The 15,376-nt window shown below is 51.5% G+C and overlaps 1 protein-coding gene across 1 annotated transcript in view; it reads right to left on the minus strand.

Moving 5' to 3' along the window:
• Positions 1–13,265, minus strand: part of PLCG2 (phospholipase C gamma 2) — a 131,238-nt gene extending 117,973 nt beyond the window's left edge. The window contains exons 1-2 of the mRNA XM_045534038.1: positions 13,107–13,265; positions 6,910–7,149 (exon numbers count right to left, since the gene is read on the minus strand). Of these exons, the coding sequence (XP_045389994.1) occupies positions 6,910–7,102 (193 nt within the window). The 5' untranslated portion in view covers positions 7,103–7,149; positions 13,107–13,265. The remainder of the gene's footprint in view (positions 1–6,909; positions 7,150–13,106) is intronic.
• Between the last annotated feature and the right edge of the window lie 2,111 nt (positions 13,266–15,376).

A 15,376-nucleotide genomic window follows, 5' to 3' on the forward strand; every position in this document is an offset into this window, starting at 1 on the left:
AAGGCTGCCTTAAAGCCTGCCCTGGCTAAAACAGCACCCCTGGCTGGTTACCCTTGTCACAGCATCCTGTTTCTTGCCTTCTTAGCACCCATCACAATCCAAAATGATTCAATGTGTTAGTTTGACTTTTTCTACGAGACTGTAAGTTCCTCTAGGGACCTTCAGTGTCTTTGTTCACCACTTTATCCCCAGTGACAAACATAATGCCCAACACACACCAGGTCCCCCTTGAGTATTTGCAAAATCAACAAAGGAGTGAACCCTAAGCGCACTGGTGATCACCGTAAGGGATAGGAAACAACCCTTGAATCACAAGACAAACCAATTCCTCCACCATCCAGCATGAAAGCAGGGCTGTGTCACCACCAAGAATGAGAACGTCAACTCGATTTTTCACCCTGGCAGGCTCCAACGCGGAGGATGCGTGTCCCAGAGAGGGAGCAGGACGATCCACTGGGTGCAGGAAGGAAAATCACTGTGTAAATGGAAGTTCTAATATTTATTAATAGCTCATCCTTTCTACAACATCATTTCCCTTAACGTCTATTGATGACGACAATGACGATGACGACGATGATGAAGATGACACCAACAAGAGTAGGCGGTACTTGAGCACACGCTCTGTGCCAAGCACTGTTGAAGCAGTTTATGTGTACTCTCCATTTCACCCTCACAAAAGCCCTGTGGGACAGGGTCTTCCATTCTCCCCATTTTACAGATGAGGAAATGGAGGCACAAAGAGGTGATGTGAGAAGACCAAGGCCGCACCTTTACCGAGTGGCAGGGCTGGGATTTGAACTCGGGCAGTTGGCTACGGAGTCTGAGGTTTCGCACACATCACTGCACGCGTACACCCGGAAAATAAGCAAGTCTGCGGACACTGGGGGCCCCGGCTGAGTCTCATTTCTAATGAGATGCTTGGCCGCAGGAGCGTGGGGACCACTTTCTGACAACTGATTTCTTCTTATGGGATGCCAGTGAGAAAACACCGACTTCTTCATTGTTTCAGAGACATTTTGATAAAGTAACAACTTCCAAAAATATTCATAGTTTTAATGGAAAAAAGTCCGAGGATGGGTTTCAGAATGAGCCAAGACATGGTAAAACCCCATGTCACCACCCCTGGCCCCATCGGCACTTTCCCGCACTGCACTCTCATGGTCTCTTCCCGTCACGTCCTGCCGCCCCACTGATCCAGGCATCTCTAGGAGGGGGACAAAGTCTTCTTCCTCCTGGTGTCTCCGGCACCCAGCAGAGCATGGCCGGCACCCAGCAGAGCGCGTCCTCTGCACACGGAAGTAATTAACGCATTTCCCTCCTGCTGCAACGAAGAAAGTCGAAAGGAAGCTGCTGTCCTTGGGTCCCACGCAGGGTGTCTGTCTCGCACATGCAGAACTGAAATGTCTTTGAGATCATTTAGGAGAAAGCAACACAGAGCGGGGAGAGACGTGAGATTCCAACCCGTGGACAAAACGAGTTCAAATTATAGCTCTGCCCTTTCCTGGCCGCGTCACCTCATCCCCCAAAACTGAGTCTCCTCATAAACAAAATGGGGATAACTCCTGCTTCACAGGATCGCTCGCAGGGATTTAACGAGCTGTTACGTTTGACGTCCCTTCACGGGGACAGGCCCGCGGTGAGCATCCGCTGCAAGTGGCTCTCACCCACGGCATGATTCCTGCTGTTGTTACCTGGCGGGCAGCCCAGCAGCCTAAAACCAAGGAAACAGCTCCTGCGTTTGAGAATCCCTCACTCCTGGGCAGCCGCAAGTTGCCCAAAATAAGCAGATGCGGAAAACACGCCTAAGCGAAAGTACAAATGTCAGGATGAAAAGCGGTCCAGGCCCTCAGAGGGCCCCATCGCCACCGCCAGCCCCGTCCAGACCACAGGCAGGTGGCACCACGTCAGCTCCCAAGACACATCCCAGGCCTCCCAAAGGGACGAGATGTCAGGGGACACCTAAGGCTCAACTCAGAAAGGCCCCAGTGCAGGCCCCTTTCCACCTGGGGACTGCTCGGCCAGGGCTGGCTGGAGGGGAATAAGTCCCACAGCCCCCTCCCTGCGTTCAGAGACTCCCGGCTCCTTCACTCTCTGTGCAGACGGCCAGGATGGAAAGAATTCTAGCACCATCTTAGCCAACACCCTCGGAAAGCAACGGGGAGCCCGAAGGCCAGGAGGTGAGGTGGCACTCAGAATCCACAGTCGTCCCCCTCAGAGGCCAGACCCCGGGGCTCCCCACCCAGTGGCTCTTCACTTTTTGCTTTTATTATTTTAAGTTTCAATTATGCAATATTTCCCACATATAAAAAAAAAAGTACACAAAATCCATTTAATTCTTGCCCAATAAGATAGGAAGTACTGTTATCTCACTTGATGGACAGGGAAACTGAGGCACAGAGAGGTTAAAATAACTTGCTTCTGGTCACGCCTCCAGTAGATGGCAGAGCAGGGATTTGAACCGCAAGTCTGGATCCAGAGTCTGCATGTTCGTGCAGCAGTTTGGCTCCCGGTGGCTGCGTGAGTCCCTTCCCCCACCCCTTGCGTGTGCAGGCCACTCCCTCTCTAACAGGGGAAGTCCCTTTCCTTGAACCTGAGCTGGTGCAAGAGACGTTCTGGGACATTGGAGGCTAAGTCATAAGCAGCCTTGCAGCTTCTGCCTCGAACTCTTCAACCTGAAACTACCACGTGGTCGGCGCCGGGTCAACTGTCCCAGCTGAGCCCAGTCTTCCAGCCATCACCACCAAGGCACCAGGTGTGTGAGTGAAGATTCTGGAACCTTCCAGGCCAGGTGACACACCAGCTAAGTACCACCAAATGACCCCAGTCCGGGCCACAAAGAGTAGAAGAATCACCCAGCTGAGCCCTGCCCAGACCTCTGATCCATAAATCTACTCGTTCACATTAAATGGGACCCACTAATCCCTGTTGCCCCCCTGGCAAAGGCCTCCATCACTCTCCACACAAGCAGCTCCTCCACCATGAGACCTCCCACTCCCCACCATCTCCCCCACACCCACATGGACGAGACACTTCCCTCTTCACACGACACTGGGTGCAACCCCCCCCCCCCGTGGTACTAATCACGCAATCCTGCAAGGGCTGCTTTCTGAGCCTGTCTCCCCTCCTACCGGTGAGGACTCCATCCCTCCTCCTCTCTCTCAGCGGAGTCTAGCACCCAGTATGGTGGCAAACGTGTGCTGAACCAATGAGACAGCTCCGTCAAGACAAGGTTCAAAGCAAAACCCTATTTTACCCAGCGACACTGTATGCTCTGAGCAAAGCCAACACATGACTTTAGAGCAGTTTCTCAACCCCAGCACCATTGACATCTGGTATCAGATTACTCTCTGTGGTGGGGGCTGTCCTGTGCATTGTAGGATGTTCAGTAGCATCCTCGGCCGCTACACACCAGGTGCCAGTGGCACCTTGTCCCCCCATTGTGACAACCAAACATGTCTCCAGACATTGTCAAATGCCCCTCACCCCAGGGTGGAGGCACAAAATCATCCTAGTTGAGAACCACTCACTGCTTTAGACATTAGGATCCAGGGTTTTCACCCAGGCCTGCATGGGGTTTGTGACACACCTGTCCAAAAGTCACACGTCACTTGCCAAGTACCCCAAAACCATACACTCCTCTCATGCCCCCTGCAGACCCCATAGTAACCAATAAATTTCTGCCGACTAGAACCCCATGAAGGAGTTGCTAGAGCTGGGGGGGTTCCCCTCCAGATGTCACCCTTCACAGCAGGAGGCTCTGGCAGTCCCCTCCCAGGGCAGAAGGCCTGCTCTCTCAAGGTGGTGGGGGCAGTACCGTTTTAAGCTCTTTACCCCCAATTTGGCTTTTACAGTCACTTTATAAACACCACCATCTCAACCAGGACCTCCACAGCAGGGTCAAAGTGCAAATGCAGTCATGTCATCCCTCTTCTGCAAACCTATCAGTGGGCCCTGCTGCTCCCCAGATAAAGTCCAACCCCCTATGCAAAGCTTTACACCCCTAGGTAAGCCGGACTCCACTCGTTAGCAACAGCAGGGACCATGACAGCAGTTCCCACTGACCAGGTGCCCATCACGCGAGATGACCTGTGCCGAAGCCCCACGAGACACCTACTCATCTTCTATTCCCAACCATAACCCTGCGGGGTGGACGCCAGTGGCACTCCCATTCTACAGATAAGGGAATCAAAGCTCAGAGAGTGGAGGTGACTTGCCCAAGGTCACTCAGCAAAGCTCATCAAGTGGTGCTGGGAGTCAAACCCCGCACTGCTTGTACCTAACAAAAAGGCTTCCGGAGGATTTGAATCTAATTTAATTACTGATGTGTGTCCAGCACTTTGAACAGTGCCCGGCAGAGCAGGCATTCAAATGGGGGCAAGGAGTGGAGAGAAAAACAGCGTCTCGCAAGCGGTGTATGTGAAACCTGGCTGTTACCAGGGTCAGCTGGGGGGCTTATGATACTGTTGAGTCCCAGCCAAAGTGCTGGAAGGTCTTCATTCTCAGTCACTCCAGGGAGAGAGCGGAGGAAACAAGGAGGCTGAACAGATGGAACAAAAGTAAACTGACAGGACTTGACCTAAGAGGAGAGCTACAGAGCACGGGTTTCCAGCCAAAATCCTGTCTCATACCCATCTCTGTCAGAACTAGCTTCAGGAGAAGGTGCCAATGCCCTGTACTTTATTTACTAAAAGGCCCTCTGCCTACGTGCTTCTGATGGGCAGGCAGGCTTGGGACCTGCAGGACAGGAAGAGACATGGCACACCTGTATTTGCCATCATTGCCTGTCCCCCCTTTCCCCCTGCCAACCCCAGCTGCAACAGGTTTTGGGGCCACCTGGGAGCTGGAGTGTGGCCAATGCAAACAAAACTGGGAGGAAAGTTGGCTTCCCCCACGCACAGACACCCCAAAGCTGGGCTTCTGGCTCTGTGCCATCTGAGACCCACTTGGCCCTGAAGCCAGGAGCAACCTTTCAAAAGCTGCTCAATCTCACCCATGGTGACAAAGCAAATCAGGCATGACACCAAGCCACCAGAGTCCACCGGTGAAGGGCCAAGTGCAGCACCCCCCGGCAGGTGGATGAGAGCGTGGGGGTAGGAACTCTCAGACCTCATGGCTGAAGCATTAAGCGGAACAACCTCTTTCATGGGGTGCTGCCAAACTTCCCTGTAAAGTTAGAACATGCCGCAACCTTTAACTCAGAAATAAATCTTCTAGGAAATCGTCCATCAGATATACCCAAGCGTGTGCATAAAAGAACAAGGCAGGGATAACCCTCCTATATTGCCAGTGAGAATGTAAATGGTGCAGCCACTTAGGAAAACAGTTTGGCAGTGCCTGGAATGGTTAAACAGAGTTAGTGCATGATCCGGCAATTTCCCTCCTAGGTATATACCCAAAAGAAATAAAAAACAAACACAAAAACTTGTACACAAATGCTCACAGCAGCACTAGTCACCTTAGCCAAAAGGTAGAAACCACCCAAATGGCCATGAACAGATGAATGGATAAACAAATTGTGGTCTGCCCATGTAATGGAATGTTTTTCAGCCATATAGAGGAAATTCTGATACATGCTACAAAGGGGATGATAAAAACATTATGTCACAAAAGGTCACATATGATTCCATTTATATGAAATGTCCAGAACAGCGAAATTTAGAGAGACGGAAAGTAGATTAACAGTTGCATTAGGGCTAGGGGGTGATGGCTAAACGGCTTGCCATGGGGTTTTTTCTTGAGGTGATAAGAACATTCTGAAATTGGTTGTGGAGGTGCTGGCACATATTTGTGAATAGACTAAAACTACTGCATTGCACGTGCAGTGTACGATGGGTGAATTGCATGTAAAATATGCGCATTATATCTCAAAATTTATTTTAAAAGAGTGCAAAGATGGTTGCTTCGGCTAATAACAAAAGACCGGAAACAGCACACAATGTCCATCTCTGGAGTTAAACAGTCACATTGCAGCCACATGCCATCGTGTGTTACGTGGCCATGAAAGAATAAGTAGATCAATGTGTGTTTATAAGGAACAAGCCCAAAAATGATGAATCAAAAAAAGAAATCAAGGTGCAGAAGTGTATGTAGAAGTCCTCATTTGTGTTTAAAAAAAAAAAAAAAACAAAAAACACACACACATTACACAAGCATAGACTATTTCTGAAAGATGACAGAAACAGTAGTGAGCTTGCCTCTGGAGCATGGGTTAAGGGCAGGGGAAGAGAAACACTTATTAATATTTCTGAGTTGACAACCCAAACCCCAACAGTACATTTTTCAATTAAAAACTAATTAATTTAAAAAAATACAAATTAAAGCAAGTCTTTACAACTGAAAGTTGCTTAAATACCCTTATTCTTTGTTAAAAAGTCTTAGAAACTTTGGGAACTGAGCCAATGGCCCAACCTGAAGAACATGGAAAAAGGAAGACACCTCCACTGGACCAGAGCTTCATGTGGAAGCTACAAAACACTCAATGACTTGAGCACTTCGTTGGAGATGAACGCAAAGGCCTCTGACTGCTGTCATCTGCAGTAACACACAACAGGCATTTGGCTACCGATCTGGGAGTTTCTGCAAGCTCGGGCCGGTTAGCGCCTAGGAGGGCAGAAAACTTGACCAGCCCTGGGAACCAGACAACCCTGATGCTGTCAGACAGGGAACAAACCCGCCAGCCCAGACGAGCTGTCTGAATCCTATTTCACCAGAGCTTTCCTGGCTAAACTTCCCCCACCTGCTATCAACCCCATCAGAGACCCACAGAAAGTGGCAACACTTTCATTTTCAGAAGACTAGAAGACTACATTGAACCAACAATTCCAGTAATGACTGAAACAGGGACGGGAGAGGAGCTTAGGCCGGGGCCCAGGAGGATGGGCCACACTGCCCTGCTCAGCAGCTACTCACAGAAGCCCTCGATCTTGTCAGCGGTCTTGCTCCAGGCCACCTGCCGCGTCTCCATGATCACCTGGACGGTCCTCCGCTCAGGGGTGGACTTGCGGAAGCTGAACACGGTCATCACTGTCCCCAGCTCCAGGGCTCTCTTGATCTGACTCTTCTCATATTCTGGAAGGGCATCCATGTTGACCATGGTGGTCATCGTCGGCCACTCCAGGGAGAAGGACGGGGTCAGAAGAAGTCAGGAGGCTGAAAGGGCAGAATGAAAGAGTGAATTGATTTTAGTTAACTCAAGGGGGTTTGGCTAACAGGGCATGGACTTCAGGAGCCAAAATCCTGTCTCATGACCCTCAGGGTGAGTTTTAAGAGATGGTTCTAGTGGCAAGAAATCACTGGCCATGCTGAGAGCCCAGGAAGGACACAAAGGTTTAAATGGAAGTCAAGGTGTGGGAGGAGCCCCTGGCCTCAATGACCTAACCGTTACCTGGGCTTTGAATAACCAAATCACCCCCACCTGGAGGTGACTCCCTCTCTCCCCACCTGCTTTTATCCTGTAGAATATTTGAATAGCCAAAGCACCCCAGGCTGGCTCCCAAGCCCCACCCCACCACCAAGCATCCTTTTCTATCCTGCCTAGAGATTTCCAATCATCCCTTCACTTCCTAAGCAGAATTAGGAACAGAAAAAATTTAAAAAGCTTCAGAATTATCCATGGAGACCTGAGCAATTGAATCCTGCATGTAGAAATGGGGCCAAAAGGGCAGAAAGTGTCAGGGCCCAGCAGCTGCAGGTTCAAACCCTGGCGTAGGATCCTGCTGACTGTGTGGCCCTGTGCAGGCTGCTTGAGCCCCTTCCACACCTCAGCTTCATCCGTCCTAAAATAGGAGTGGTCAGATAGGAAGCCCCAAGTGCAATGCCCAGCACCCAGGAGGTGCCCCTGAGCACTGTTCATTCTTGGGGGTGGTTGATATTTACAAGATTTTGTGGGCCCAAAATCTCGGCGGCACCCTCATCTGCACTCTCTCATGCCCACATCCAATCCATCAGCATATCCAGACTCCAGCCCCTGTCACAGCTTCACTGGTTCCTCCTAGGATCTCATACTTGAATTATTCTAATCACCTGGTCACTGTTCTCCTTTCTTCTGCCCTGGCCCCTTGGGTCAATTTTCAGACCAGTAGCCAGAAGGATCGTTTTAGGATATGAATCGAATCATGTCAGTCCTCTGCTCAAAACCCTGCTGCCGCTTCCTGAGTCCCCACTCTGCCCCCACTCCCCTATCCTGCCTCCCAAATGTCCAAAGACACATCGTCTGCCCCTGCGACGGGGCGGAGAGTGAAGGGGTTCCTCAGGCTCGGTCTGGAGCTGAACCACCTGGGCTTGCCTGGCCAGCGAGGCTGCAGCCGCCACAGGAATCACCTAACCCTCTGGGCTTAATTTCCACTACAGTAAAAGAAGGTAACAGTATCCACTTCCTAAAGTTTTTGTAAGGGTTAAAGAAGATAACATCTCTCAGGCCTTTAAAACAATGATACAAAGTCAGCACTCCTTAGATGTGGCTATTATTGTTACTACTCCTATCATTCGTTCTGTGTATCTTCCCCTCCCCGAGACAGAGTCTGACTCTGTCATCCGGGTAGAGTGCAGTGGCATCATCATAGCTCACTGCAACCTCAAACCCCTGGGTGAGTTCAAGCAACCCTCCCACTTCGGCCTCCCAGAGTGCTAGTATTACAGGCGTGAGCCACTCACTGAGCCTGGCCACTGTGTATCTTTCTTATCCTCTCCTCTCCCTCCAAATCCGTTTCGATACCCAGGAGTTGTTACACTGTGGCGCCACAGGTTACATAGTAGCACTAGAGACAAGTCTCCTAGATCCAAAGATCCAGAAGTGAAAGGCAAGTGCTCAGCAGAGCTGTCTGCGCTTCCAGCCTGGCTCAGCCTCCTGACAAGTTGCTCCAAATCTGGGCCTCGGTTTCCTCCTCTGTAAAATGAGAGTAAAATGCCCTCAAGGGGCTGCTGGGACTAAAATCTACAATGTCTGTATAGCCTGCAGCATTTAGCAGGGCCTCCGTTAATACTAATCAGTCACTGGTGAACACGTTTAATCAACTGTCAACTCTATGCCAGGCACTGAGCCAGGGGCTAGGATGCAGATGAGGGGGAGTGGGGAAAGGCCTGGCCATGCCCTTTGCCCCCTCCTCCCTCCACCGCACACCCATCCTAAAGGCACTTCCTCAGCCCTGCCTGCAGCAGAGAGAATCACACCTGCTCTCTGCCCATTTGGCAACAAACTGACAAACTTAATGTAGTTAGAAGTGCTGCAGGAGAGACATGCATGGGGGATGGGGGGCGCCAGGGAGCAAGGACAAAGGCCCAAATTTAGTCTGAAGTAGGGCTAGGCACTTAAAGGCCCCGGAAAGCTTTCAGAGGAAAAAGTGGGCATCTGAATTCACTCTCCAAGATGAAGCAGGAGGAATTGGCTTAAGCAGAGCCCAGGAGACAGAACTAGCAGGGTGAGCCAAACTCTGCAGGGCGTTAAATGCATCTCGTCTGGGGAATCTAAAATGACCTCCTAATCATCACCCAGGACACAGGGATGAGCAAGGTGCCCATGGCCTGTCTCATCCTTGCAAAGCAGCTGTTTAGTGGACCCTCTGCCATGCCAGGTTCATCTCATTTATCTCAGTGAGAAATACCGGAGGGGAAAAGTAAAATCCCAAGAGGTGAAATGACTTGATCAAGGTCATGTAGACCAGTGGCAACACAAGAATCACGACCCTCGTCTGAATCCCAAGCCCCCAAACCTTCAGCACCTGCTTTACGGAACCAGAATCCCCTGGCAGAATTTGGCCAGATGTTAACTCATTTGGCAGCCCCTGGCCCTCACAAAACAGGTGAAGGGACTTGTCCAAGGTCACACATCTAGAAAGCAGCAGAAACAAGATTTGAACTTGATCCCAACTCTGAAGCAATTCACTCTGCTGACTGCCCCTGGCCTGCACCTCTAGAGTTCCCAGCTCCCAGGTGTCCAGGCCAACATCCAGTGGCACATAAGTAGGAAACACGAGCCCCATCACCGCAACCCCGATTAAATGGAAACCAGGACAGGGCACTAGAGTCCTCAGTTCTTTCCAACCCTGGCTCTGGGAGGAACTTAGACTTAACCTTCCCTGGGATTCCACTCACTTCCAGCTCAGAAGCCCAGCGGGTGAGCTCAACCACAAACACCAGCTCTCTCGTGCTGCCTTTCACCAACTGGAAACAGATCCTCACGGCCAAAGGGTCCCTGGAGTCAACCACCAAAATCCAGCCAGCTCCCAGCTCAGCCCTCCAGAGCCCTGCACTTTAGCAACTCAGGCAAGTGGGTCTCTGAGGCCTTGACCCCATAGAAGGGGACTAGCCATCACAACAATTTCCATTTTGCTTCTGCTTTTTCAGAAAAAAAAAAAAGAAAGAAAAAGAAATAGCCTTGAAACCTTGAAATCCCTCTCTTGTTCCTGTTTCCCATCCTCAATGGGTAATTCTGCAAAATGACTTATCATGTAAATACAAATGTGGCTGAGATTTAATAAGAGGTTTTGCCATTTGTAAATTTCACGTCCTTCTCTTCAAGATAAACTTCTGAGATACAAGAACACAAAACCAGAAAACCAGGACGTTTCTGTCTCTTCAGTGCTCTCTGCATGTTAGGGCAGTCCAGGGTTTCATCCAAAACCCCACTAAATGGTTCTGCTAACATGCGGCACGGCTGAATCCTTGAGCAGTAACTGCCCCTCCGACGGCTGGAGAGACATCATCACTCCACCTTACACCCACCTTGCAGCATGGTGGGGGAGCACATATTTTCAAAGGAACAGTGTCACTGTGTAGAGAGTAGTATAAATTGGTCTCCTCCCTTTTTAGGGCAACCTATGAGTATCTGTTAAAATGCAACGCATGTATATACTTTGATCCAACAATCACACATGTGCAGAAAGACATGCACAAGGATATGTGTAATACAAACCCATAGAAGCAATAGCTGGTTTTTAAAAAGAAAATAAGTCACCTACTCATCAATTTGGGGGGGGTGTCCCTCAAATAAATAATGTCACCCACACATTAAAGAATGCTCAGCAGGTATTGGAAAGAATGAGGAAGATCTATAAGCAATTTGATCCAGAGAGATTTACGAGACAGGTGAAAAAAGAGTTGCAAACCAGTGAGTATATCACAATTACATCTTTATAAAGGCTGTGTTCTTATAAACCCAGGAGAGTGGTTACTATTGGAGGCTGGGAAAGGGCAGAGGGCACACTTGACTTTATGTTAATTTAAGTGGTGACATAATGGTGTTTTTACTGTTCCTAACTTAAGAAGTTGTCTTCAAACGTTTTCTCACTAGCACTTTTCCACTGACTCCACCCCGAGAGTGTGGAAGGGCTATTTGTGCCCTGCCTCTTCCAGAGGAGCTTCCCACACTCGAGTTGCTGGTGGGGGAGACAGCAGGTCATTAGGTAATTGAAGCATCCAGGAAGCCTACAGTGAGTATTGCCTGTGAGTTGCTACACAGGTGACACACACATATCTTTGTAACAGGAGTAACTGCTTGAGGCCGGCATGGACCCCCAAATTCTGTAAGGTTTCCCTGCAGAATTGTAGCTAAGCATGATGGCCTCTGCCCCCCCAAGGGCCCTTTAACCAGAGGTTCAAGAACAGCCTGGCCGGGCGCGGTGGCTCACGCCTGTAATCCTAGCACTCTGGGAGGCTGAGACAGGTGGATTGCTTGAGGTCAGGAGTTTGAGACCAGCCTGAGCAAGAGCGAGACCCCGTCTCTACTAAAAATAGAAAGAAATGATTTGGACAGCTAAAAATCTATATAGAAAAAATTAGCCGGGCATGGTGGCGCATGCCTGTAGTCCCAGCTACTCGGGAGGCTGAGGCAGGAGGATCGCTTAAGCCCAGGAGTTTGAGGTTGCTGTGAGCTAGGCTGACCCCACGGCACTCACTCTAGCCTGGGCAACACAGCGAGACTCTGTCCCAAAAAAGAAAAAAAAAAGAACAGCCTGGCCCAGCGCAGTGCCTCACGCCTGGAATCCCAGTGCTTTGGGAGGCCCAGGCGGGAGAACCACTTGAGGAGACCAGCCTGGGCAACATAGGGAGACCCCGTCCCTACAAAAAAAAAAATTTTTTTTTTAATTAGCCAGGCGTAGTGGGAGCGCCTGCAGTTCTCAGCTGGTATCGTCTGAGCCCAGGAGTTTGAGGTTACAGCCTGGGCAAGACCCTGTCTCTAAAAAATAAAAGCATTAAAAATTTAAAAAACAAACAACTGCCTGGGCATGGATAAGTCCCAATTCTCAACACAGCCCTGGAAAATAGGCTCCCGTGGCTCCAGTATTTGGGGTGGGGGTGGGGGATTGACACTCAGAAAGGTACTTCAACTTGCCCGGGGTCACACAGATGGAACTGAAATTCAAATTAAGTTCTGACGGACGAGTCAGCCTGTTTCCCTCGCGTCGCGTCACCCCTTCCCCCGCGCGCCGCATTCGCTCACTCTAGCGCAAGATCAGGTACCAGGAGGACCCGGCCCCAGCCTGCGCCGGCATCCGGGCGCCCTCTGTCCGACGGGACACATCCTTAACTCGAATTCTTCCTCCACGGGGGTAATGACCTCTCGGGGGTTCCAAAACATAACCAGGAAAACGCAGAGACGCACACGCATAATCACGCACACGACCCCCTGCAAACTCCCCGAGCCCCGCCGGGGAGGGGCCGCGCCTTCCGTGCCATCGCGCCCCCGCCCGCCCGCCGCGCAGCCACCTGTGTGCTACGGGGAAGTGCCGCGAGCTCCGGGCGCAGAGGCGCGGGGAGGGGCGGGGGGAACCGCGCCACCCTACGCGGCACCGACCGGCCAGGGGCGCTCTGAACGCCGGCGCTCGCGCGACCCCCGAACGGCGACCGCGCCGCTTCCTCCCGGGTCCCATTCAAAGCTGGGACCGCCCCACGGCACCAACAGGCTCGGTGGCGCCGGCCCCGGGTAAGGAAGTGGCCGAAGGCCGGGCCCGGACTCTGGTCGTCACCAGCCGGGCCCTGGGCACCGCGGGCCCCGACGGCGCGCCCCACCGCCGCCCGCCCGCCCCCGGCCCCGGGCGCAGGTCCCCCTGCCCCAGCTCTGCCCGCGCGGGGCCCCCAGGGCGCAGGTCCCGCTCGGCCGCGCCACTCACCTGGCCGTGGCGCCGGGACGCAGCCGCCCGCCCGCCGCGGGTCCGGGCTCCGGGGTCCCGCGCGCAGCCGCCCCGTCCCGGCTCGGGCACCCCCAGCCGCTTGCTCCTCCCCGCCCGCGCTCGCTACTTCTGCTTCGGCCGCGGCCCCGCGCCACGTGACTCCCGGGGCCGCCCCCCGCGCCGCCCGCCCCGGGGCGGACCCGGCCCCGCCCGCCTCCCCGGGCGCCCCAGCGCCCCGCGCCCGTCTCCCTCCCCGCCGCGGGGGCGGCCCAGGCCCGGAGCCCCGTCTCTGCCGGCACAGGCAGAAACTGAGGCAGCCCGCGGTCACTTGGCCAGGTGCAGCCGGAAGAATTCCCCACTAACGTAGCATTTATGAGCGCCTCCTGCACACCGCCGTTCACGTGCAGTTAATATACGCCCCACAATCACCCACCTGGGGTTGACTATTCACGGCCCTGATTGGAAGTCGTCACTGAGACCGTGCTGGCGTCAGACCACCACTTACCACCTGAGGCAGGTCACCTAAACACCTGCAGCCTCGGTTTCCCCATCTGTAAAACCTGATCAACATAGCGCCAGCCCCAAAGGTTGTCCTAAGGAACAAAGAACCCCAGACAATTGATCTCCCATTTTCCCGGTGAGAAGAATCTAATTTGTTCTTTAGGAGATAGTGGTTTTTTCTTGTGTTTCATGAAGCAATTTGATTCAAATCCTGCCGGTGCTTCTTTGCAGGAAGTATCTTCGTGATGAGGGGAGCCCCCTTTAGTCACCTAGGGAGCTGTCAGAGCGCTTCAATTTCACTTCTAAGGTGCTTGAGTTACAGCGTGTTTAAATCCAGTTAAATGTCACTCTTACTGCAAATGTTGTACCCAGAGCCCAAGGATTCGCTTGCTGACTTTAGAAGACCTGTCAGTTCATTCTTTTCATTGCCCCGTCCCAGGTGTGCACCTGCGCTAGTCACGAGAGATCGCTTACAATATTATTTTTTAAAGAGATCTTGGAAAGGCTCAATGTGACATCAACCACTTGAAATCGTGGGGCCAATTCCCCAGGAATAATGACGAAATGTGGGTGAAATTTTTTTGCCTTGTTTCTCTTTAGAACTTCAACTTGTTCAACCGATCCTTTTAACACTTCTGTTTTGGTACATTTTATAGAATGGACATAACAGCCATATGTATGTATAATTTAGCATTACAAAATCTGCACATGAAGGGGAGCATGTTAAAATCTCTTGCTGACAACATGACATTGAGTGCAGTCAGAATGTTTGGGGACCACCATGGGGAGCCGTGGCTCCCAGAAGTCTGTTGTGACAGACCAGTTCCAGCTGCGGAGTGGAGCCAGGAGAACATGTGGCACATGCTTCAGTTTAAAGAATTCTGTCCTCGTCCGTGATCATGAGCCTGTAGCATTTGGGGAGTTAAAATATCCATTGTGAATGAGATAATGATCATTGTGGATGGCAGTTTGCTTTTTTGTTCATATTTTTAATTCTTTTTCTTTTTTGCCACAGTTTTTGCTGAACCCACTCCCCCTGGGTGAATGACAGCAGGAATCAGTGCCATGACTGGGAGCGTTTGGGGCTGGCCATCTCCTTCTCAAAGTCCAACTTGGTTGTTCAAAATCAAAATAATTGAGATGGCAGCCCTGGTTCCCAGAGGGCTCGAATGTATTAAAATGATGCTTCTTTTCCAAGGGATAGTGGGAGGGGGAGAAACCCTCTGCATATTCAGGCACATACGGCAGAAATGCCCTGTCACAGTTTAGCTGTCAGAGGCAGGATTTGAACCCGGGTCCATCTGGTGCCGGAACCCATGGGTGGGTGCACGGGCCTATTGCCCAGCCCCAGCGTTAACAGGAGGTGTTCAGGCAGGGAGAAGTGAGGTCGTAACCACTCCATGTAGATTCACAAACGGGTCAGGAAGTGACCTCAAAGGGTGGAGGGAACTTTCTTTTCCTTTTCTTATAAAAAGAAAAAAGAACAGGGGAGGTGGGTAAGAAAGAATAACTTGAAAGAAAATCGTCTCTTAATCGGCATTATCTTGACTCTCTTCATCCTGTGCTCCACCCTGGTGCCCAGGAATGCACATGCCCACTTCTCCTTGCTAGCAGCCTTGGTGCACTGGACAGTTAGCCTCTCTGTGCCCGTTTCTTTCTCTGCAAAATGGGTATAATAACCATACCTACAGCCAAGGATGGTTGTAAGGATCAGATGAGACAGAGCGGACCACGGTTCAACAATCAAGCCTGGCTATTTTTAGTATTGT

The sequence above is a fragment of the Lemur catta genome, chromosome 20 (genome assembly GCF_020740605.2).
Source record: "Lemur catta isolate mLemCat1 chromosome 20, mLemCat1.pri, whole genome shotgun sequence".
In the NCBI taxonomy this organism is placed as follows: Eukaryota; Metazoa; Chordata; class Mammalia; order Primates; family Lemuridae; genus Lemur; species Lemur catta.